We start from the raw sequence: 25,131 nt of genomic DNA, 5'->3' as shown, positions 1-25,131 counted from the left end.
AAAATGAATGGTACTGTGCTTCTCACTTAAAGTTTGTTGTTGTGAAATTAAGACAAGTTTAATGTAAGTTGGAGGTTTATCTGCATGCACCACTGACATCAGTAATCACTGATTGATTACTATATTTATTGTTAAGTGGAAGCAAAACTGAGACTTAAGATAGAATACAGTATCTTGCTGTACCTTTAGTTAGATAATTCAGTGTACTTTTACTATACCTTTGTGGACTGGTTTCATTTTACTTTCTATGTGTTTTTAGGTACGTGTGTTTCAAAATATTATTCAGGAGAAGGAAAAGGAACTAGAAGCACAGAGAGAAAAGCATGAGCAGGAGCTCTTTAAATTAGCTGCTAAATCTGATGCAAGTGCTGACCTAGAACAGGTATGTTGCTTTGGAAACTCGATAGCTTGCTTTGATTTAGTTAGACATGGGAATTTGGAATCATATAATTGCTAACCTCTGTGGCATAGTTTAGATATCTGGTTGGGAAAATAAAGATAAGTCTTCTTCTTTCTCTTCTGAAAGGTGTGGGGTTTGGTGTGTTGTTTGTTGTTTTTTTTTTTTTCTAGCTACTAAAGGCCTTGAAACAGAAGCTCCATGAAAAGGAAGAAGTTATGCTGGGAAGGACACAGGTGATAGATGTCTTGCAAAAAGAACTGGATGCCAAGGACCAACAACTGAAAGTAAGAAATAGCATCCGTGCACAACTAAACTCATCAAGTCTGTTACAAGTTCAAAAAGGTGTTTGGTTGTGCACGAAAGACAGTTTCGCGTTAAATTTTTAGGCAGTTCTTTGGGAGGCTTTGACATAGGCTAATAATGCAACCATAGTTGTACAAACAAATATTAATTCCAGTTAGGAAATTAACTTAGAGGAGAGGTAAAGTCCATGAAATACAAAATTTTCAACACTCACCCATAGTTTGTCTTGATTTATTTTGGGAACTTGCCATGCGGGGAAGACTTTGCTGTCAAAAGGTTTCAGCTTCTCTAGTTAGAGGTAGCAGTGAGCCCCAAAACTGAGGCTTTTCTTCCCCCTCCCCTCAAAGGGAGCGTTTTGCTAATTGTGTGCCTTTCCTTTTGCTGTATTTCTACTGATTGCAAAAGCAATACCTAATCAAGGTCCTTGGTGTTTAAGCACCTAGCATGAGCTCTGGTTGTAGCCCTTCAGTGCTGCTGCTTCAGTTCAACAGCGTCGAAAAAGGACATTGCAGTCTTAGGCTTTTGGGACTCTGCTGAATCAGATGCTTTATAGCTTGTCTGGGGTGCCAGGTCCAGCATTTTAGCTATACTATTTCCAACAAATTTTCAACTTACCAAGAGGGCTGCCAGAATCAAAATCTTACTAGAAGTAGTTTCAACTACGTACCCAGGTAGACGTCCTGCTCGGGTAGTTAAGATTACTGGTAGCTGAAGCCTGTTTCATTTGTCTTTCCCATTTGTTATGCTTCCTGCCTTATGCAGTATGGTTTTGTTGTTGTTGGGTTTTTTTTGTTCTTTTGGGTTAGATGCATCTTCCTGCAGTGATGCTCTGCAAGAACTGATGGTACTTAGTGCTAGCGCGCTGAGGGGACAGAGGCGCACACCTTGAGGGTAGGGGGAAGCTTTGACTGTGACAGCATGAACTTAAAGCCCTTAAAGCTGAGATTCCATTACAGTTTAAGTATTAAAATAGCAGGAAGACTTTCTTTGTTAACATAAACAGTTTTAACCGTATTTTGGAAGTGTTCCCTGTGCAGCTTCTTTACTCGGATAGTTTATATTCTTTGGTCTATGTATCATGAAAGTAGGTTTTTGAACAGCAGGTCTAATGTGAGTGGACTGCTCTGCTACAGTGATCTGTAACGTTTTCTACTTCTTTATGCAGTAAAATAACTAATGTAAAGGCACTAAAAGTAAGCACTAACAGAAAACTAGTTAGCAAGAAAATATTGTAAAGAATAACTAGATCAGTTTGCCGGTTCTAATGGATGTAGGTCACAACACCTGGGTGGCATTGTAGTGAACATTCTTAATCTTTGGGATCACTGTTAGATCTGCTTCTGTTGTTTTTTATTTATATTCTGTAGAACCAAACATTCTTTTTTATTTCATTTTCACCTGTGGGAGAGGGTGCATGTAGTTTGCACGCATAGTGATGCCATTTTACTGAAGTTCCCACTTCGGTCTTGGAAAGCCAGAGCTGAGTAGCTTTTGTGGTAGAGCCAGGTTACCAACAGTAGCCCTGATTTCTGATTATAATGTATGTAGGGATAGAGATATATTTGACAGTGGTACTAAAAATACTTTGCATTAAAATATAAAGGTTTGTTTTGTTTTGTTTTTTACAGGAGATTAACGAAAACCTGAAACGTCTTCTGTCTGAAAAAGAAAACCTCCAGTCTAAATTGGATGCTGAGAAACATGTAATGAGAGCTCAGTTAAGAGACATGATGGAGAAACATGAGCTTGAAATGACAAAAGTTAAGGAGAAATATAATGCTGAACTGCATGAAATTCAAGAGAAACATGAAACTGAGCTGCAAGAGAAAGATCAGGCCCTGTTTCAGCTTAAGAAACAAGTGGCAGAATTAAGTGGTAGCAGACAGACTAAGTCAAAAGAAGTTAGAGATCTGGAGTCTATAACCAAAGAGAAGGTGGAAGATTTAGAAGGTATCCTATTTAAACAGTGGTTACATATGAAGAGTTCCTTTGCCCCAGACTGTTATGTATTGTAGACCAATTTCATACCTGTTGCGAGTATAACTACATTAGATTTGTGGAAGAGTTACTGCCACACTAATTAAAAAGCATCTACAATCAAATACTGTAATAATGAGGGTTATAGGAATACCAAGATAATCACATGAACTATAAATTTCTCACTGCATTTCTTATTATGTTTTTCTGTAAATGCAGTTGTCTTGTATAAGTGTATAACTTCCAATTGCTAAAGGAATTAAACATAGGGCTTGTATTAATAATCTTTCTACATTTTTAGATAATTTCTTGTGTCTTGTTTCGTAGTGCAAGTGAAATTGAAAACAGAAGAAGCTAGCAAATCTGAAGCAAAGTTTCTGAAAATGAAGGCTTGGTCTAAATCAAGAATCAAACAGCTGGAGGATGAACTAAAAAATGTATGTGTAACATTGTTTAATATTCCATGCCTGTTTTGTGCTTGGAGATTTGACTGAAAAAAAGTAAAATATGGGGTAAAGAGAATATTAAAATAATTTACTCAAAGTATCTTTATATATGAATTAATGTATAAAAATTGAATGGACATAAAATGTTGAAACTGGATGAAGTTTCAACAAAAACTAGTACAAATTGGTGTTACCAGCTTTCAGGAGTAAATTTGTCAGAGATTAGCTGGTTTATTGCACTTACAAACAGTAGAAGAACAGCTATTCTAAATCTTACTAAAAAATCAGAAAAAAAAGTTGCATTGACTTTGTGTTTCTAGTGTTTTGGTACATTTGAAAAACTCATAACTATTTTTTCTTCTAGTTTTCATCAAAGAATAATGATGTATCTGCCTTAAACAACCGTGTCTCAGAATTACAAATTGAAAATGAAGAACTACAGTCAAAACTGCAATCATTATATGAAATCAGAACTCAAAATGGTAAAAAAATAGTCTTTTGCAGATGATTCAAAGTAAAGAGACAAAGATAAATGAACTTTCTCATTTTTCAAAGTGTATCTTTTTTTTTTTAAAAGCAGATTCTGAAGTACCTTCATGCAACTGTGAACAGTAGCATACAGTATTTAAGTCCGAGTTACAGCTCAGCTTTTCCTTTCCTGAATCTACCTGTGCATAATTCTTGTTGTATTTAGACTTGGGCAGAATAGGTGTAAACTTTTCCAGGAAGTGGAAGAAGCTTCTCCTTAGGAGGAAAAATGAGATCAAACATACTTAGAAAATTTATCAGAGTATATACAGTAAACTGAGAGCAGTGAGTTCAAGTCCATTAAAAATTGTCTTTATTTTCTGTAAGGATTTGAGAGAGATTTTTTGTTTAAAACCTTAGATAGTTTAAAGTGGAGCTCTGTGAGAGATTTTTCTGTTTTCCTCTGTGTTATCTTCTCTGACATCCTTTCTGTAAATGGAAAATGGTAGAATTTTCAGTTTACCAGCCTAAATTGTTAGCACGTTAGATTTAAAGCACTCGTCAATATTTAATAATTAAGAAGTCAGATAATACAGCCCAACAGAGGTCTTCTAACTGAAATGAATTAACATGTGAATTTTCATTTTGAATCTTTCTTTTAATTTTTTATTGATCTTCCTATTAGTTTTGTGTCCTGATGAATGAAATTTATTATGTTTTTGTAGAAGAATTGCTGACTAAGCTGGAAGTCTATGAAGAGCAGCAAAGAAAGTTGCAAGCTGATCTCGACCAAGTTACAAAGAGGGCAGCTTCACAGGTTAACGTCAAAATTGATTTGTATGAGTTACTGATTAACTCAAATAGTGCTGATTAGACTTTAAAAAGTGTGTTAGCTGGAGTTTGGAGCTGAAAATTAATTTAGTATATATGGAATTGTCACCATCAGTAGCTGTTCAGTTGGATAACAACCTGACAGATTTTGAATTACTTAAAAAGACTGATTTCTACTTACTTTGCCATGTACCTTAAATTACATTTTTCCAAGCAGTTCACTATTTATTCGAATATGAATCATCAAAGTGTGGCTATTATTTTGTATACGTTACGAATAGCTTTCAGAAGGAAATAATAGCTGTACCTTTGACAGATGTACAGGTCTGGATAAGAAAATGAGAAGACTAAGAAAATATTGCTCAAGGCCTTTAGATTGATTAACAGTATACATTAATCATGGTAACTTTGTACAACCTTAGCAGTAGAGCGAGTTTGAAACAGCTAATTATATTTTGCTAAAAAAGAACTTGTTTTTTCCAAATTTTGTGGAGAAGTTGGGGTTTTTTTTGGTAAAAACTTAGAATAGTTTTTATTTTGATGGAAAGACAGAAACATGTTTATTCTGTTCATGGAAAACAGGTTAATAGAGATTTGTTATCCCACATAATGACAGTTGAATATTGTTTTACTTTGAAATGTTACTAAGATGAAAATGTGCAACAAAAATATTTTGTTTAAAAAAGCCTTTTTTGTTTAAAAATATTTCAGGTTAAAAGCACATTTTTGATATTTTACAAAGTGATGAGGCTTGCTTTTCACGTAATCCACAATGGCAATTATAATCACTTTGATAGATTTTTATTTATGCAGAGTGGTAAATTAATAATGGTTTGTTTTCTCTGCGAATGGTTTGCCAGCTTAAAATGTTATTTACATTTGCAGTGGGATTTGTAAATATATTTTCATGCACAATTTCCCTTGTTAGGCCAGTGAATCAGGCAGTGTGGATGAACTGCAGAGTCAGCTCTTGGAATGGCAGGAGAACGTACCAGAGTCAGAGGAGTCCCGCGATCAAGTCAGAGAAGAGAAATCTGCTATGGCCTTGCGAATGGCTCAGATTGAGGAGGAGAGAGAAGGTGAATTGTTTTATTTACGATAAAATGATCATATTTATACATGAGATATATATTTGTGTCTGTCTGCTGTACTTCAGAATGAATTGATAGCGCACCACCATGACTGATTTCTGCAGTCAGAAGTTTTGTATAGTTAGTGAAATTGCTTAAATTTGCAATTTCTACTTTTTCCTATTTCCCTGAATCTGTTTTTCATATGTTCATCTTTTTTTTTGCATAATTTTATGCGTAGATGTGCTTGTTTTATTTGCCATCTGAGTTGCTGCTCTGTAAGACTGCTTGAACTCACTTCGAACGCTTCTTGTCTGCATATGAATGATCAGTGAGAAAAAGTTCACCATTGAAATATTAAAGCTGCCTGCCCAGAACAACTGGTGAAGGTGTGGGAGGCTATAGTGTTGGTCTGAATTTGATGAGTGAAGGTGGTGCTTTAGTAAAATGAACCTGAGATGGAGTTTCTCTTTAAATATAATTAATGAGAAACCTGTCTTAGAATATTTAGTAGTCTGTTAGTAAGTGTTGCTTGTATAGGTCAGCTGAATAACATTAACTGGCAATGGTTTGGAACTAATTAAAAATATTAAATTACCTACAGAAAGTAACATTTCAAGAAATCTCAGGTTTTATAGTTTATTCTAAATTATTAATACAACAGATGAGAAAGTGAAGCAGCTTCTATTAAAACTTATAAAAGTCTTGTTAAATTTCAGATAGTCTTTACTGCTTTTTTCCATGCCATCTAGTACTACATTATAATTTTTGTCCTGTTAGTTAACTGTACAGGAATTAATGGCAAATTTTAATGTGCACAATCTACCATCATAATTGATCCAGTTAGTTAATTTGAGCCTTCTCTTTTTAATCTGCGATTGAATTATTTTCCATTTACATGATCAATTTGGAAGTTCAGTATGTAAGCATAGAAATGTTTTAAGGATCATGTCTCTTCTTTTGAGCGACTTAGGCATGTAGTGTTTTGAAATTGAAAGAGAATAATATTCCCTTCATTAAAACTACCTGTTATCTCATCTGTGGTAACTACAGATCCACATGCAATATTAATAACAGTTGTAAAATTTCATCTGCGTCAGTCCGTGTTTAATTTTGCATTTTTTCCCCTTGGGATAAGCATGACCTTTCTGTTTCTTTTTTCCTGCCGTTACACCTGATGAGCACTCAGCGTCCCTTCCCCCTCCACTCCTACCCTACACTGCGATTTGGTCAGCCAGTGAGAACATAGTTTCCCATCAGTTTTGTGCATGCAGGTTCCTGCAGCAATGGCAACTTGTAATGTACTGTTGCTGATTTCTTCTGTTGTTGCTTCTTTTGGGGAAATTGCCAACAGTACCTTGTAAGATTTGCCATTGATGGTATGTGGTTTTTAGCAATACATGTAACAAATGCTGGTTTTAACTTGATTTTTTTTTTTTTTTAGTCTGCCTTGCAGTACCTGTTTCTTCACTTATATTAACCAAATCATCTTTCTTTATTTTTCTTTGTAGTAACAGCTGACTCCATATTTATGTTGTAACCTTATCTAGAGAAAAATTTCTTGGCTTGCTACAAGTGGTTGTGACTAAGAAAGAATCAAATTCATTTAAATGGTCTTAGTAGTACTTGAAATTCAGTAGTATTAAAAAAAAAATTACATTCCATCCCATAAATTGCAGAACTTTGCATGCATTAATATTAGGTAGTAATATTTTAAGCAATATATAAACCCACTATTCATTCTGTCATAGTCTGTGACAATTTGCCACGTATGGCGATTTGTCTCTTTTGGGTTGAATGTGTGGGGAGCTGCAAAAGTGTAGAGGATGACAGTGTTGATTACATTTATAGACTGGGGCTTGTTTCCTCTGCAAACCACTAAAGATTGTGATATTTAGTGTGAATAGTGACACAAGGAAATGTAGACACATCCTTAGTTAATTTAAATGGAGTGTGTATCTGAAGAAAGGTGTCCTGGGAAGTTTTTTTCAGTTTTTATGTTGGATATAATTACAAATGGAGAGCTCCCTAAGCTGCTGTAAAACATTAGAAAATGTACTTACTTACTGATTGTTGTTAAAGCAATGCTGAATTTAACTGGAAGTGTTTTAACACTTGTCTAAGTGTTTCTAAATCATTCTAAAGCTCCAATTTATATAGTTTCATTTTTCATATGACAACGGTAATTTCATTCTTTTTTACTTACGAGCCTAAATATTTTGAATTCCTAAAGGACGGTGTGTTATTCATTCTGATTATACTTAAAACCAGATTACTTCAATTTCAACTTCCCAGAAATTGAATTTTCCCCCCCAAAGCAGGGGTTGAATTCTTAGTGGAATAATGCTTGCCTTGAATCGCTTCGCTGACTTCAATGACAGTTCTTGTAAACAGAGGTTTAAGGCATGTGGTCCCAATCTGGCACTTATTTTTATGACGTTGAAGAAGTATGCATAAGGCTAAAAAAAAATTGTAGTCTCTCTACTTGAAAATAAACAAAGGTGTGTAAAATGAATGCTGATAAAGTGACAGTGCCAGAAGCCCAAGTGTAATGAAAACCAGAAGTAAAATCCAATTTAGCAGTCCTACTTTTAAAAGGGTCATTAATTTTTTTTTCTTTAACCTCTTTAATCTTTTCTGAAAACATGTTAAGTATGTAATTTTGAAATATTACAGCAAGAACTTAAACCTAGTGGGTGCTACAGGTTTGTGTGTTAATGAAATTTGTGGTATAAGTAATCCTTGGACAAGTCGGATGAAAGCTGAGTATTCCCAGTAGGGCTGAATCTCCTAATAGTTTTTGGTGTTTACTTCACAGATGCATTGACATAAGTTCTCTGAATTTTGCATGCTGTGAGGACAACTGTAGATTAATGTGGTTAAATTGAAAACTAAATTTGTAATTACCTAATTAGTCTAACTTTCAGTTAAAGTATGGAGCCACCTTTACGTTCATTTCTTTTCACTGGCTGTTCTGTTTTGTCTGCTTTGCATGAAACATCTACTTCCTAATCTGTTACCCCAAACATGTTTTGTCATATCACAAAACAGATGGGAATTTACTTTAAATGAAAAATCATTTCTAACAATGAACAGGATGCATACCTAAGCTTTCATATATGGAATTTATTCAGTGTGTTTATTTACAAGTGATTCTGTATTTGTCTTAAAAAGAATGGTATCATTAATGTATGATAAGATGGTTTGATGCCAGTTTGCAGTGTAACACATGCTTGTGACTTCCTCAAATTATCTGGCTTTGTAGCTTATACTAAAATTAAAGTTGAAAGGGACACATGTCATTTCCATAAAAATGAATGTGATTGTTCAGATTATAAAAACCACAGCTGTTTCAGCTGATGCCTTTATCATACAAATTATGTATATTTTAACCTGGTAACTTGAAATGGGATGTAATTTGGCATTTTAATTGGTTGGTGTTCTTTTAGTATCAGCATAAGCTCACTCTCTCCAGTCTCCTGTGTAAAGTCTTCATTTAGAGCTGATGAAGAAGTTAAACTTCAGTTTGCTTCTTCTTAGTGAGATACGCAGACTTTATTCTTATGTTCTACATAGTAGTGTTGGAGGGAAATGACCAGGTGAACGCAATGGATTGCTGCTTTAATCTTGTTCCTCTAAGTCATTCATAGGGACTTCAGCCTGTCCCTGCTCTCTCTTCATGTAGTAGTGTCTGATATAAATGTAATTGCTTTCCTGTGGCACAAAACTGATTGAGGATGACTGGTTCTTTCCTGGCTGCTCTGATCCAGCCATAGTCTCAGGGCAACAGGAGCTGGAGGAGGAACTGACCACAGTTCAAGGAATGGGCAGGCTGCAGCAGGCAAGAAGAAAAAGCAGTCAGACCAGCAGGAAGCTTCAGGTGGGTTAAAAGAGATAAGAGTTTATTTTTACCTGTATGTTAATAAAAATATGGAAAGCGATTTTATTTATATGGTGTTTTAGACTTAAAAACATGAAGGGCTTAAGAACTTAGGTTAGTTATGTAACTGAACACTTTGGTAAATTTAATGATTGTTTATGTATCCAGAAGATGAGAAATTCCAGTGGCATTACACCTCTCTATTCCTTGAGTAATGAGTCTACTTGATTTTAGACTGAAAAGTAACGGGCTTCCCTCTGGAGTAATGCACATGCTTGAAGCTGTGTGCATGCTCAGTATGTTAAGGCCGTCTTTGGTTTAGATACAGTCTTTACAAATCTCTTTGGAGCTTTACTGAGTAATTAGTAAGTAGTGTCAGTTCACTGAGGTGTACTTCTAGGTAGTTGGTGCTATAACTTGCACTAAAAAATGATAATCTTTTGTAAGAAGAGGTAGTATGTCATTGTCACATTAACATACCATTGGAAGAATAATTTTGTGTTTAGTTAACTCAGATACTTTACCCTGAGATTCAGAGAACCCTATTAACTGTAGAAATCGGGGAACCAATTAAGGTATCCAAACAGAGTTTTCCATTGGCCTTTCAGATGCCTGAGGGTGTCTTCAGAGGCCTGGTAGATACCGTACAAAACCTGTGGGAGACTTGACTTTTCTGGAAATAATAGCTGGAAGCTGGACAGGTTACTCTGGTGTCCACATATATTTAAATTTAGGCGTGTGAATCACTTGCTGAGTTTTAGGACTTTTAATTGAAACTACGCTTTTAATAACAATATGTATTTTGCCCTTGCTTCCTTTCTTCTTTAAATTAAACGTAATTCTCATGTTTTGTGCATAGGAAGAATACAACTTTGATAGAAAACAATGCTTTCAAGAATTGAATGTCACCTTGGATAGCACCGATTCAGCTGAAGGAGAAAATATGGGAGGTTGGTGGCCAGAGTACACTTCACCTAATGCAGGTGTGATAGCGACTAGACAGTTTATTAAAGCATGCACAGCATTTGTATTTTGTGTCTATTTTTGTTTTCAAATTCAACTAACAACCCATTTGTGGTGTATTCTAATCTTTGTTGAATTTTTTTGGCTTGCGTTTTCTTCCTTTTCATTTCAAAGCATGTGCGTGCTGGATGAACTGCCTAGTTTTGATTCAGAAGTAGAACATAAATACGACTAAACACTGGAATTGGTTGAGCCTTGGTGCCCGTGAAATATCTTGTGTGGCAAGATCATGTGTTTTTTAAGTTACGAGTCTTGTTCCTGTGAGTGTGTTTCCAATCTATGTAACAGTTATGTTGCAAAACAGAATTGTGTTCTATTGCTGTATGCTTTTAATTTAAAAATCAGATTCTTATTTTTTTAATGCAAATGTTTTTATATCAGTGGTAAAGGCTGCAGATATATCTAATTGTTAAAATGGAAGAGACTCACTTGCAAATTTTGATACAGACCAGTTTAATTTGTTAATTAATAATTGCTTAACATTTGATTCTGCAAGTACAGGATTAATGTGTGATTACAGTAACATGAGCCACACTATTGTTTAGAATATTTCTGCCAGGTTTTCTGAGTTCTTGAGCTATGCAACTTTATTTTGGTTTTTCAACAGTTAAGGGTACTTTTGGCATCTAACTTTTGGAAATGCAGGGCCTCAGGCATTTCCACTGGAAATGGTTGAGATCTGATTGTGCCCAACACTGGTGAGAATCCTGAATAAAAAGCTGAAACCATTTCTAGACTTCAGGAATTTTAGTAGACCTTTCTTGAAACAATTTTTCTTCTTTGACATAAGTAGGTTTACGGAGTGTGGTTGAAGAGTTGGAATTGGAAAGAAATCAACTGCAGGAACAAATTCTTTTTCTAGAAGAGCGTTGTCAGGATTTGGAAGATAGATTGCAGCTTCAAGGCAGAATGGAGGCTCTTCAGGTGAGCTTTTGTAGTTGTGTAAATCCTGATGATATAAGAGAATCATTTTATTCTCTGTTCTTACTGTAGGCTATGATTGTAAGACAAAAATGTCAATTTGCAGCAGGCAAAAATGTCTAAAGCCTACTTTATACCTCATAATTATGTTGGCAGAGAGTGTACACGTACTATATTATGCTCTGAAGTTGAAGCCTGCCACTTCAGCAAAAGTAAAAGTCATTACATGGAGAAGCTTGTTTGAAAGTAAGCTTTGTTATTTGTTTGAAAAACATAGTAAAAGGCAACAGGATTTTCATTATTCGTTGTAGGGGGCCTTTGTCAGAAGGTCCAGAATTAGGTTTGGGTTTTTTTTTTTACTGCTAGCATAAGTCTTCCTCTTCTTACATCTGTCAAGTTTCTTTTATATAAATGTGTGTGTGTATTATTGGGTTTATATATACATACACATTTATAGAAAATAAACTGTGTAAATATATAGAGATAATAATGTAATATTTTTATATATACAATCTAAAGCTCAGATATTAATTTGATATATATTTACATTGTAAAATTATTCAGTGAAGGCACCAAAAGGAACAGTGAAGTAAATATCAGAAAAGGTTTTTTTAGTATTTCCTGATTGACAAGTTACTATGATAATTTGTAAACCTTGTTTTCAGTAAATGGCACAACCGATCTCTTACTCAAGCTCCTTCAGTCTTGGTGCCTTATTCATAGTTCTTTATCTGTTAAGTTGCACATATATAAGAAAAATAAATGATTTTAAAATGCAAGACAACTTTTATATTATTACTTGAGAATCTTGTAACAAAGCCTTTCAATACAGGTAACGTTTGGTGTAGATGAAGAAGGGCAGCTATTGAGGGCGGTACAGGTGTGTTCTGCGTCCTCCAAAATGCTAGCTTATTTTCCTTAGAGGTGACAAGTTTGCCATGTTTGTCCTATTTGTTGTTGATTCTGGATATGTGTTCTGCTTTTGGTTTTTGGTTGCAGTTGTCAGATTTTTTTTTTTTGTGGTTTTATTTTTGAATTGGTGCAGTGGATCTGGTTAGAGTAGGAGATTTGTACTGTGTTTAAAAAAAAACAAACCCAAAAGCTGTGTGAATGAAGCTTGCTTCCTTTTTCTTTTTTCCACAATCCCCTGTATGCAGGTTTTTGCATTCCTTCAACCTGAAAAAATAGGCAAAAAAAAATTTGCAAGTTTGGTACTGTCTTCAAAGCAATGAGGAGAGTATTTTTTCAAAGCAGTAGCTTCCCCTGTTAAGATAAGTAAGCTGCCTTAACACAGTATGTGTGTGTGTGTGTGGTGTTTTGGGTATACAGCAATCATCCTTGAGTTGATGCTACCATAGCATTGCTGAAGGAGGTATTTCTGAAAGGTGGGTTGCATCTATTTGAACTAATATCACATCTGAACTTGTGATATTAGTGTTGTATTTTGCACTGATATCTGCTGAAGTGCTAGATAACGGTCTCTTATTACCGTGTAGGATGTAAATCTCAAGAGTCAGATTTTAATGACTCTGGTTATCTCATGCTATTGTGGGTGTTTGTATGTGATAATGCTCTTCGTTATTTTTTTGTTGCAGAATGAAAATGAACGTTTGCAAACTCAACTCACTCAATTACGCAACCAACAAATGCGAGATGTGGAAAAGCATCAAATTCTGATCTCTGGCTTAAATGAGCAGCTGAAAGGGTAAAATAAAGGCTCTTTACAACTCCATACAGAATTAGCGTTCTTTGCTTTAAGCTTAAACTTCTAATGAGAAGTATAATCTCTTAAGACACTTGAAAAAGAGTTATCTAATTCCTGCTTCTGTTTGCAGTAATGTTATTTTTGTACTTGGAAGTTTAAATGGAAAGTGTAAAAAAATAATTACTCTTTTAGGAAAATCGTTTGGGCCTAGTAAGTCTAGAAACCTTAAAGCAAGCTTTCTTTTCAAAATGTCTAAACATATATTTTGTTCTTAGATTAAGTGACAGAAATAGCTTCCTCGAAAATTCACTTGGAGAAAAAGAACAAAAACTGTTGAGCACGACAGAAAAACTGGAGCAAATGGAAACTTTGAGGAAACTGCTTCAAGAAAAGGATCTTCTGAACAAAGAACTTGGTGAAAAGTTTGTGCATACTGAGCAAAAAGTAAGTTAAAGTTACTGTTGAATAGTATTTATTAGAACTGACGAACATTAGCCATAACTTTCTATTTGTGTCCCAGCAGCAATATTGCTCTTTTCCCTATCTGAAGGTTTTTGCTCTGTTTCTTTACAGTTTTGTTCATTTCATGTGATTGCTTTGCTTTAAGTTGGGTGTAAGGATTTCTTAGACCCCAACACAGAGCTTTGCACGAAAGTATTTATGTTTTATTGGGGTGATAAGTTATCCTCATTTATTATTTTCAAAGTATAAACTACACTGTTGTGTAAACTCAATATTACAACTAACATCACAATTTTAATATAATTCTATATATTTCTGTCACATTGACTTTTATTTTTAATACTAAGCTGAATGAAGCCTTAAAGAAATGCAGTGTGTATGAAGTGGAGAACACTGAGCAGAAAACAGCCATCAGCGATCTAACAGAAAAAGTTGCTACATTGAAGGAAAAGGTAACTTGTTAAAATAAAGTAAGAGAAGAAATTTTATGTTCTTTTGACATAGCCCATTTAAATGTCAGCAAAATAACAGCATTAACTGCTTAAAATTTAGTTTTTTACACTAAACTTTCTGTATGCTAAAACAATCTAAAGAATAGCATGGTTATCTTGTGACTATACAGTTAGGTACAGATTGATTACTTTAGATACTCTATACGTGGAGTGTGACTTCCATTCTCCCTCTAACATATGCTTGAATTATTCTTGTAACGTTATTTTCTTGATGTTTAGACTTTGAAACAAGATGGCGTGGTAGAGTCGATGCAGCTGGATCTGGACCAGACAAATGAAGAGCTCGACAAGTTGAATACAAGCCATTTAGAGGAAAGATTTCAACTTATTCAAGATCTCCAGAAACGTGAAAGAGAAATTGATAATCTTAAAGAAACACTGGCAGAGAAAGACAGGGACATGTCTGTCCTGTCTTTGAATATGACAGAATATTCTGAACAGGTTATCATCCTGAAGCATCAAGTGCAATGCAAAGAGGAAGAAATAAGAGGGATGGAAGAGGCTTTATCAAAGGCTGAAAGGGAAACTCATTTACTGAAAGAAGTACAGACAACTGATGTAAGAGATGCAAGTGTGAAGATATCTGTCCTTTCTGAGCAGAGTAATGCAATGAGGCTAGAGCTAGAAAGAGTTAGAGTCGAGAATGAAGCTAAAACCAAAGAAAATGAGGAATTAATAAGACAAAGCAGTGAGAACAGCATTACAATTAAGGATCTCCGTTCTGAAATCAAGGCCAACAATGTTGCATACCATAACAAACTTGCAGAGTGCGAGTCACAAATTACTTTGCTGAAAGAACAAATTAGTAAGTCCTCTGAAAAGCTACAGGAAACTGAGGATAAACAAAGAAAAGAAGCTGAATATTTGAAATCTCAGCTTGAGGAAAGCAATACTCTGAAGGAAAAATGGAACAGTTTGCTTAAAGAGAAGGAGAGTAAAGCAGAGACACTTGAAAATGAGTTAAAATCAATTAAAGATTCATACAACAAACTGATTTTGGAAAATGCTAAAAAAGATGAAGAGTTGGCTGAGTTATCTAGGAAGCTTACAGAACATACTGAACATCAGGAAATGATTAAAAAAGAATTACAAGAGAAACAAGAGTTCATTATTTCATTAGAGCAGAAGCTTGGGGTTTTGGAGCAGCAAAATGAAGAGACTAAACTTAAATTAACTGGCGATCTGAAAGCCAAAGAGACCTGCTGCAAAGAACTTAATAACCAATTAAATGAAATACATAAGCAAATTAACAAAATGGAAATAGAGACACAGGAGAAAGCTTCAGCTAATAAGCAATTGCAGGCAGATCTTGAAGGGAAAGAAGAAAAATTGGCAGAGCAAATAAAAACAAATGAATATCTGAAAAAAAGTATAGATATGGTGGAAAAAGAGAAGGAACAGCTAATCAGTGAAAATGAGAGTTTGTCCAAACTCCTGGATGTAAAAGAGTGTGAATTGTTAAAGAAAATCCAGGCTGTGGGAGAAATAGAGAATAAGTTATCTGCTAGCACTGCTGAGTACGAAAAAACTCTTTCGATACTAAATTGTGATAAAAACACTCTGGCAAAAGAGATTGAACAACTTTCAATACTTGCCGAGCAAAAAGAAAATTCAGTTGCAGAACAGCTGCAGGAGAAAACAAAGGAATGTAACGTGCTAGCTGAGCAGTTGTTTGAAAGCAAGGAACAGACACAACAGTTGCGTGAACAAGTGCAATCACTTCTCATTCAGCTGAAGGATACTAGAGACAAAGAAATACAGAAAGAAGAGATGTTAAATAATAAGTTATCTGAATGCAGTAGCCTAATCCAAGAGCTCAGCCATAGTAAGGAAAAAAATTTACTACTACAGGAACAAATTCAAAGTGTAACTTTGGATTTTGAAACTGTGAACAGGTCTCTAGAAGAGAAAATCCTTCAAAATGATTCATTATGTAAGGAAATGGGAGAGAGTAAGCTTTGCATTGTAGAGTTGCAGGATGAAATTAAAAGCCTTAAAGATGAAAAAGCAAAGTTATCTCAGTTGGTAGAGGAAAGAGACCTGACTCTGAAAAGTCAGGGTTCAGAGCTTGAGAAGTTTCATAGGCAAGTTTCTGAAAAAATGGAAGAAAGTACAGTGTTAAATAATCAGCTGCAGCTATTAAGCAAAGAAGTGGATGTGCTTAGGCATGAAAAGGAGGACTTTTCAAGCTTACTGAGCAAGAAGTCACATGAATGTGAAGCTCTTCAGTCACAGTTGGTACAGCAACAGTCTGAAATTACTTCAGCAAGGCAACAAGCACATACAGCAGCTTTAGAAAATGAAAAATTAAAACTAGACATTGAAACAGTTAATGTCACAGTAATGAAAAAGTCAGATGAAGTAGCTGCTTTGACTGCACACTTGTCCCAACAAAGTCATAATATTTTAGCTCTGAAGGACCAAATTGATGGCCTGTTGATTGAAAAAGAAAACTTAAAAATTGTCTTTGAAGAAAAAGAAACTCTCCTTTCTGAAAAGGAGGCTTTGATTCAGCAAATGAAAGATAGTAAAATGGCAGGAGAAGAGCAATATATGCAAATCATTTCAGATCTGCAAAACCAAATACAAGCCCTAGGTTTTGAAACCAGCCAGCTTAGACATGCAATGCAGGAAAAAGAAAATGAATTTAAGAGACAAGCCCAAGAATTAAAGTTATTAAAAGATAAATCTGAAGAGTCTGATGTACTTAGGGTTCAACTGTCTGAGAATATGGAGGTTATTTCTGACCTTCAGTATCAGCTTAGAAATGTGACAGAAAAATCATCTCAGTTGAATGATTCAATTATACAGAAAGATGAATCTTTAAAACAAAAGTTAGATGAATACATCAGTTTAAAAGCACAGCTTTCTGAAGTACAGGAATCTTCTGTTTTGCAGGAGAAACAGTTAGAACTTTTAGCCTCTGAAGCAGAACAATTAAAAGTACTTGTTTCAGAAAAAGAATTAACCATCAACAATATTTCATTATTCAGTGAGAATTTAAAGATGCAACTTCAAGAGAAAGAGAATGAATGTGAGGTCATAAAGAAACAGGTGGTAGAGCTGGAAGAAGTGAAAGTGAATTTACAAAAAGAAATACAACATCAGAAGGATGTAATAATTGAGATGGACCAGTCCTTATCAGAAAAGGAATTGTCTCTTACGGAAAATAAAAGTCTCCTCAAAACTCTGAAGGAGAAAGCAAGGAAAGATGAAGAGAAGACGAATTTAGTGTCTCAGCTCCAAAGTCATGTACATGAACTAACACAAGAACTACAAAAATCTAATGAACTAGTCCATGAGAAAGAAAATGCCTTTTTATCTCTTCAGGAGAAAATTGAAGCACAATACAAACTAAGAACTGAGTTGAATGCAGCTCTTGAGAAAAAAGAAGAAGTTATTGCTGGACTGCTTAATTCTTTAAAGGAGAAGGATAGCAGCATACAGTTGGCAGATAGCAACGTTAACATTCTTTCTGGTGAGATTGAGGTTCTCAGAGAAAAATTAGAGAAAAGTGAAACAGCCATGAAAAACCTTACTAAGGAATTCCAGGAAAAGGATGAGAAGCTTCATATTAATCAAAAGAAAATTGATTCTTTGACTGTTGAACTTGACTGTCTTCAAAATGAACACCAAAAAACACTAGACCAAATAACTACATGGGAAGAAGAACTACAGCAAAAAGAAGCGGCTGTAGAGTCTCTGCGTGTGAAGTGCACTGAACAGACAGATCACATAGCATGTTTGAAGTTAGAGTTGAACAATGTGAATTGCAAATCGTCTCAAGACTGCGACGCCAATGCGCTTTTAATAGGTAGTCTGCAGTGTCAGGTAGAGTCTTTAGAGAAAGAAAAAAGTGTGCTACAAGAAGGTGCTGATAAACTCATGGCTGAAAACGCACAACTTACTGCATCTCAAAATCATTTGCAAAAGAAAGTGGAAGAGCTCCGAGAAATCAATGAAAAACTAGAAACCAGTGAGAATTATTCAAGAATGCAAATAGATGCTGTCAAACTGCAGATGAAGACTGAAAAAGAGAAGTTACAGATGCAGGTTAGTGTGAAGGGTGAAGAACTTTCTAAATTAGAACTTAAATTTGAAACTCTAGAACAAAGTCTACTTAAGTCAGAAAACAAATGGGTGACAGAACTTGATAGGGCAACTGTACAAAATAATGATCTTACTGAGCAATTGAGCAGTTTAGAAAGTGAAATAAAATCAAAAGATAGCAAAATCCAGTCTTTGCAGCAAGAGTTGGATCTTATAAAAGAGGAATTAAGTCAAAGCTTATCTCCATTGCTTACTAGTAGGCTTTTATGTAAAGAAAAGAAGGCACAGACTTCAGATTGTGAGCTGCAGCTAACTGATAGTAAAATTCAGCTGGAAAAATTCTCCACTCTGATAACTACTATTTTGAGCAAAGAAACAGAATCAGAACGTTTGCAACTGGTGCTTTTAGAAAAACAGAAAGAAATAGACATCATGAAAGATGAATTAAAGAGTATGCAGTCACTTGAGAAGCAGAAGGAGTTGCTGCATAATGATATTGAAAAGATGAAGGGCAAATACAAATCTGAAATTGAATGTCTGTCAGAAGAAATGGTTGCAGTCAAGGAAACATTATGTAAACAACAGTCTCTCTTGCAAGAAAGGGAAGAGTCTTTTGCAGAAATAAACAAACAGGTTGAATTTCTTCAAGACAAGATAAATAAATCAGAAGAAGTAGTCAGAACCAGTCAAGAAAAACTGCATGTTGAGGGTAAAAAAGTAGCAAGTCTCCTTGAAGAAATCGGAGAAAAAGATCAACTCATTGAAAACTTAACTTCCCAGGTAAATCAGCAGAAGGATTTAATTTCTGGTCTAAGCCAGCAACTGAAGGAAAAAGACTGTTCTGTTACCCAGATCATGGAATCATTGTCAAATGAAATGCTGCATTTTTCTGAAGAGAGAAATACATTAAATACCAAACTGCAAGATCTTGAAGCTGTTCATAATAGTTCTGTAGGAGAACTAAACCAAGTATTGCAGGAACTTGAGGATTGTAAGAAAGAACTGGAACACAGTCAGGCTACATTAAGCAGTAGAGAAGCTGTGTTTAAAGATTTAATGAATGAAAAAGAGGAGATGCAGTTTAATCTTGAGAAAATGGGTAAGGAAAAAGAGAATCTGAAAAAGAAACTTCAAGCAGCATTGATAATAAGAAGAGATCTAATGCAAAAAGTTGGAAAACTAGAAAAGAGTGGACAGGAAGAAATAGAAAAAGAGCAAAAAAAAGCAGAGGAGTTGTTGAAGACAGTTAATGAGTTAACAGACAAACTGAAAGTAGTTGAAGTACAAAATAAAGATTTTGATTCTCATCTTGGAACTTTGAAGCAACAACTTTTAGAAAAAGATGCCAAAATAAGTGATTTGACTGAAATTTTGTCTGTAAAAGCCTCTCACTTAGAAGAACTTCAGGACAGTATTGCAGGACTAAATGATGTCATTGCTGAAAAACAAAATATATGTGAGCAGAACCTAAAATCTTTAGAGGAAAAGGACTGCATGCTTGCTCATATGCAGTCTATGCTTGATGAAAAAACAAGTGCCTACGAAGAGGAACGTTGTCAGATGCTCTTAACTCTTGAAAAGGTGAAGTCTGAAGTTAAGAAGAAAGAAGAATTGTTGAAAAATTCCAGTTCAAAAGAGCCTGATTTAAGTGCTGGGGACAGGAAGAAGTGTCTGGACCCCAATAATGACATTAATGCAATGAATCAATTAAAAAAAGAAAAAGAAGCCTTAGAGAGGGAGCTTTTGGTCAGGAAAGAAGATATAAAAAAATATCAGAAAGAAAGGGAAGAACACACTAGACTTGCAGCAGATTTTGATGAACAAAAAAACCACCTTGAGAATCTCAAACAAGAACATAAAGCACTCTGGGAAGTTCTTCAAACAAAATGTAAAGAACTCGACTTTAATCAGTTAGAAAAGTACCCTCTAGGGAAAGAGCTGGCTTTACCTAAGGCAGTGCTGGGAGAAGAGGAAGCTGACCTAGGGAATTTGGAATCAGACAAACCAAGAAGCAAAGTTCAGGTTGCATCCTTAAAGGAGTCAGAAAACATGATCACTTCAGTGGCAAGTAGAGACACTGAGTTAAAAGAACTAAGAAGTAATTATGCAAAACTTCAGGAGGAAACAGAAATGTTAAAGAAAGAGTTGAGAAAAATACTGGTTGAATTTGGTGATGAAAGGGAAGAAACAGTCAACTTAGACTCTTTGAGACAGCAGGAGCAATGTGAGGGCAGCTTGTTGGAGGACATCAAGCAGCTACAGAAAAAGCTGAGAGTATATGAGGCTGAAGCTGTAGACATTAAGACAGCACTTGAACGTGTGAATAATGAGAAAGAAGCACTTATTAAAAAGAGTGAAGAGGATTACAAGATGAGCCAGGAGAAACTGCAGAGAATGAGAACTGAAGCTAAGAAGGAGGTTGCAGAAAAGAATGAGGAAATAGAAGCATTGTGTTGTTCACTTACAGATTTCAAAGATAAACTTGATCTGGAAAAGGAATTATTAAACAAAGCTATAAAAGAGGGCCAAGAAGCAGCTCACTATTATAAAACAGCATTTGAAGACATGAAGAGAGAAAAAGAGAAACTTCTCAGTTGTTCAGAAAAGTCCAATTTGGAACTAATCAATATGAAAAAGGAGGTAAAACATTTCAGTGAAGAAAACAAAAAACTTCTGACAGAGCTATGTATGCTACGTGAGAAGGCTGAGATGAGTAAACCTGTGGGATTATACAAAGAGTCTATGGAAGAAAATGATACTGAAAAAGAACTGGGAAAGTTTTGTTTGGAAAGTAATTCCCTTCAAGGAAAGTTGCAAGGTAAAGGCACCTGTTTTCAACTGTCAGAGACTGATTACTCTGGGAAAACCAAACTGAGAGAGGCAACAGAATGTCAAATCCAGAAACAAATGCAAATGATTGAAGAGCCGCTGGCGAAAACTGCAAACATAAATGATTCTAAACCACAAGAGCAAAGAACTATAGCAGAAGAGAAGTCCAAAGAGCGCCTTCAGAGAAAATTACAGGCAGCTTTAATATCACGTAAAGAAGTTCTGAGAGAGAATAAATGTCTAAAAGATCAGATTGATAAGCTGATGTTGGAAAGAGAAGAACTGGTAAACAAGTCAGAGATGCTTGAACACTTACTAGAGCTTGGTAGAGAAAAGCAAAGTTCAAGTACTGTTTCTCTGTTGTCTGAAGAGGAGAGCCTTGTTTCTGAAAATGCTAGATTGTTGACTGAAAATGAAAACCTCACAGCGGCATGTGAAAGTCTTAAATCCACGATGGAGACTATAGTTCAGGAAAAAGAGGCTTTTTCTTTCCAACTAAATACCTTAAAAGATTCTCAGACAGTTGAATTAACAGGATGGAAGGCTAAACATAGTGAATTAAAGCAGGAGTACGAATCACTTCTTCAGGCGTATGAGAATATCAGTAGTAAAATAGCAGATATGAGGCAAGTTATTGATGTCAGTAGAAAAGAGAAGCAAGAGGCTATTCAAAGATTCAGAGAAGGAGAATCTGAGAAGGAAGCTCTTGAGAAGCGTTTACAAAAACTCACTGATGAAAATGAGGTTATAAAGAATCAACTGAAACAACTTGGCGAATCCAAGAAAATGGAAGTTGACGAATTACAAAGTAAAGCAGAAAGGCAGATACGTGAGCAAGAGGCAAGGATGCAAGAACACCAGAATCGTCTTCATGAATTCACTGAACAGAATCATCAGCTAATGGAGGAAAACGAACAGCTGAAACAAACTTCCGAAAACTTAAAGCAGGCTTTAGAAAAAATTCAAAATGAAAATGATACCCTTCATAGTGACATCACTGTAACTAAAGCAGCTTTGGGAGAGCTCCAAGTTCAAATGGAAGTGTACCAAAATGATATGCAATCTAAAATCAACGATGCATTATATGAGAATGAATCATTGTTAAAGGACATTAATGTGTTAAAGGATAAACTCTCTGAAAAAGAACAAGATGTGCTTGTCCTAGAACAAGAAAGAAAATTAATTTCAGAAAAAGCGAAAGAAACTGAAAAATCTTTGGACCATAAAAATCATTGTCTAACAAAGCTCGACATGGAATGTAAAAGTCTTACACAAGAAATTGTTAGTCTAAATGAAAAAGTTAAGATTTTAGAGGATGATAAATGCCTGTTACAGGAAGAATTAGAAAATGTACAAGAGAGTTCTTACAAAGTAAAGAATGAGAGAGAATTTCTTGAGACAGAATTGCTTAATCATGTTAAAAAAGTTGATCATCTTACTGATAGAATGAAATCAGCACAGGTACAAAATAACTTGCTGTTACAGCAGCTGGAAGAATTAAAGTCAGAAAAATGTAATGTGATTAGAGAAAAAGAACAACAGCAGTTACATCTTGTAAAAATATTTGAGGAGAAAGTGAAAAGTGCTCAGAGGGATAATAATGGAAGTAAAAACAAAACAAAAGAATTGCAGGAACTCTTAAAGGAGAAACAGCAGGAGATCAACCATTTGCAAAAGGATTCTATAAAGTTCCAGGAGCTGATCCTGGATTTGGAAAGATCTGTGAAACTGTCACAGTCAAAAAGTGAAAAATTTGAAAAGGACTTAAGTAATACATCAGAAAAGCTTGCGAAGTCAAATGAAGAAATATATCTTCTTAAAGGAAAGCTTTCTTCACAGATGAACTTGCTGGATCAGTCAAAGAACGAAGTGGACAGGCTTACAGATGAGAATCTAAATTGGAGAAAAGAACTTAAAAAGAAAGAAGAGGAACTACAAATTCAAAAGAGAGAATATGAGAGAGAATTGGAATTTAATCTGCAGCAGTTAAAACTGGTTCACAAAAGAGAATTTTTGAACCTAGAGGAAAGACACGGTGCCCTTGAGAGAGAAAAAGATAGGGCAATTAGTGACATTCATGGTTTGCGAGAGGAAGTTAGCATTAAGGACTCTCAAAACAAGAAGCTTCAAGCGGATTTGAATGCAGCTTTGGCACGATTAGCTGCTTTTACAAAGTGTGTATCCTCTCTTCAGGATGACCGGGACAGGGTAATCACTGAAATGAAAACCTGGGAAGTGCAGTTCAAAGAGGTCATCCAAAATAAAGAGAAACAAATAGAAGATGGTAATAAAAGAATAATGTCTTTACAAGATGAATTGAAAGACAAAATTACTCAGATTCAAGAACTGAATATCAAATATTCTGTGGTAGAGGAAACAAAGGATGAACTGTATTTGAGGCAAAAGTCTGTTGATACACTACGCTATGAAGAGCTCTGCAGAATAAAGGAAGAGAATACGTATTTTTTTAACAGGCAGCAAGAATTGGAGAGTGTTCTTCAGTCCAAAGAAGAAGCTTTGCAAGCACTCCTTAAAGAAAATAATTCCCTTAATCATCTCATAGAGAATAGTAAAAGTGCAGGAAGAGAGATAAAAGCTCTGGAAAGTAATTTTACAAGACAGGGACAAGAATTGCAACAGCTTCTAGCTGAGAAGGAAAAAATTAATGCTGAATTGCAAAAGCAGATTACCATTTCTGAGCAAATGAAGGTCATGCTAAATAATAAAGACAAAGAAATTTCCTTACTCATTTCTTCAAAAGGTGATGAAATTTCTGATTATCTGATTCAGGTACAGACTCAACATAGAAAACAAATCAAAGAGTATGAACTACAGTTAAGGTCTTTGCAGATAGAGAGACAACAGTCTGAGGAGTCCTGTCAGAGGATGGAAAATGAACTGAGAAATCTCCAGATGAAAGCAGACAAAGCAGGTCAAGATAAGGCTGCAATTGCCAGTGAAATAGATGCCTTTAAAAAATCAATGTCATCTCTTCAGAATGATCGGGATGATCTTTTTTCTAAATACAAAGAGCTGGAACATCTTCACCAAAAGGTTTTAAATCAGCGGGACAGTCTCATAGTTGGCAATGCAAGTGAGAATAATGCTTTGAAACAAGAATTGAGGATACTTCTCAATCAGATAGATGATCTTCATTCTGAAAATGCAATGCTAAGTGCACAGCTGATAAAGTATAGGGAAGACCTTAACCAAGTTTTATCTCTGAAAGACCATCAGCTGAAAGACTTACTTAAGCAGAAATTGGATTGTATTAAAAGCCTTGAACAAGAGAAGTATGATCTTCAAAAACAAATAAAAGAAATGCAACTTGCCCATGAACTGCAGAATGATACTGCTGTATCTTTGGAACATGAAAATAAAAAGTTAGTGTGTAAAGTAAATGATTTAGAGTCTTTAATTGCATCCTTAAACAAAGAGAAACTTGTTTCTGAGTCTGGAGAGAAACTGCTAACTATTGACAGTGTTCAGAAAAAAGAATGTGTATCAAATGGACACTATGGAGAAAATCTTCAGAAGAAGATTCAAGAACTCCAGAAATCAGGAGACAGAAATATTAAGGATGAGGAATACAGTAAGACGCATTTGACACTGGAACATGGAGATGAACCTGATGCTTTTGCAGAGAAGATGATATTAGAAGTTCAGTCTCAAAATAGTGAGCTGAGGTCCCAAAATGAGGCCTTTGGGAAAGCAATGACTGCTCTGCAAAATGACAGGGATAGGATAATAGAGGACTTAAAGGTACTTCAGAGCAAATACACATCCGAACTCAAGACTGAAAAAAAGAAAGGAGACGAACTTGAAGCTGAAATGGATGGCTTTAAATTGCATCTTATCAGCATGCTCAAAGAAAACTCTCTTCTGAATGGGGCCATTTTTGATGCTGCAGATAAGGTTACACTTGATCAGATTGCTGATCAAATTGAAAATCTCTGTAGGGCGTTAGTCAGTCGAGAAATGGAGGTGAGCAGGCTCTCATCTGAGTGTGGGAATTATGTTCACCAGATTGAAGCGTTTTCCAAGGCTATGGCCAGTCTTCAGGATGACCGAGACAAATTGCTCCAGGAACTCGGCAATCAGAAGGTAACTTCTGAAACAAAACAGGGCACAGCTTCATTTCCCATTGGTTGCAACAGCATCAGTGAGATAAATTCTTTTAAAAGTAATTTGGATACACCTCAGAACAATAGGGAAAGATTGGTAAGTCTTAATTAGCAACATCACTCTGTAATT

General features: G+C 35.3%; 1 protein-coding gene across 6 annotated transcripts in view; it reads left to right on the top strand.

Annotated features, from left to right (window-relative positions):
- Positions 1 to 25,131, top strand: part of LOC141950260 (uncharacterized) — a 43,788-nt gene that overhangs the window by 8,678 nt on the left and 9,979 nt on the right. The window contains exons 8-22 of one of the 6 annotated variants that reach the window (XM_074884847.1): positions 260 to 382; positions 571 to 684; positions 2,332 to 2,653; positions 3,008 to 3,117; positions 3,491 to 3,608; positions 4,320 to 4,411; positions 5,354 to 5,504; positions 9,266 to 9,375; positions 10,235 to 10,325; positions 11,192 to 11,322; positions 12,152 to 12,199; positions 12,915 to 13,024; positions 13,300 to 13,468; positions 13,834 to 13,938; positions 14,218 to 25,098. In XM_074884847.1, the coding sequence (XP_074740948.1) occupies positions 260 to 382; positions 571 to 684; positions 2,332 to 2,653; positions 3,008 to 3,117; positions 3,491 to 3,608; positions 4,320 to 4,411; positions 5,354 to 5,504; positions 9,266 to 9,375; positions 10,235 to 10,325; positions 11,192 to 11,322; positions 12,152 to 12,199; positions 12,915 to 13,024; positions 13,300 to 13,468; positions 13,834 to 13,938; positions 14,218 to 25,098 (12,675 nt within the window). Of the gene's footprint in view, positions 1 to 259; positions 383 to 570; positions 685 to 2,331; positions 2,654 to 3,007; positions 3,118 to 3,490; positions 3,609 to 4,319; positions 4,412 to 5,353; positions 5,505 to 9,265; positions 9,376 to 10,234; positions 10,359 to 11,188; positions 11,323 to 12,151; positions 12,200 to 12,507; positions 12,595 to 12,914; positions 13,025 to 13,299; positions 13,469 to 13,833; positions 13,939 to 14,217; positions 25,099 to 25,131 lie in introns of those variants that run through there. The other 5 variants (XM_074884846.1, XM_074884849.1, XM_074884845.1 and 2 more) reach the window with 5 other exon arrangements.

The sequence above is a fragment of the Strix uralensis genome, chromosome 15, assembly GCF_047716275.1.
Source record: "Strix uralensis isolate ZFMK-TIS-50842 chromosome 15, bStrUra1, whole genome shotgun sequence".
NCBI lineage: Eukaryota > Metazoa > Chordata > Aves > Strigiformes > Strigidae > Strix > Strix uralensis.
This window is presented reverse-complemented; position numbering and strand designations above follow the sequence as displayed.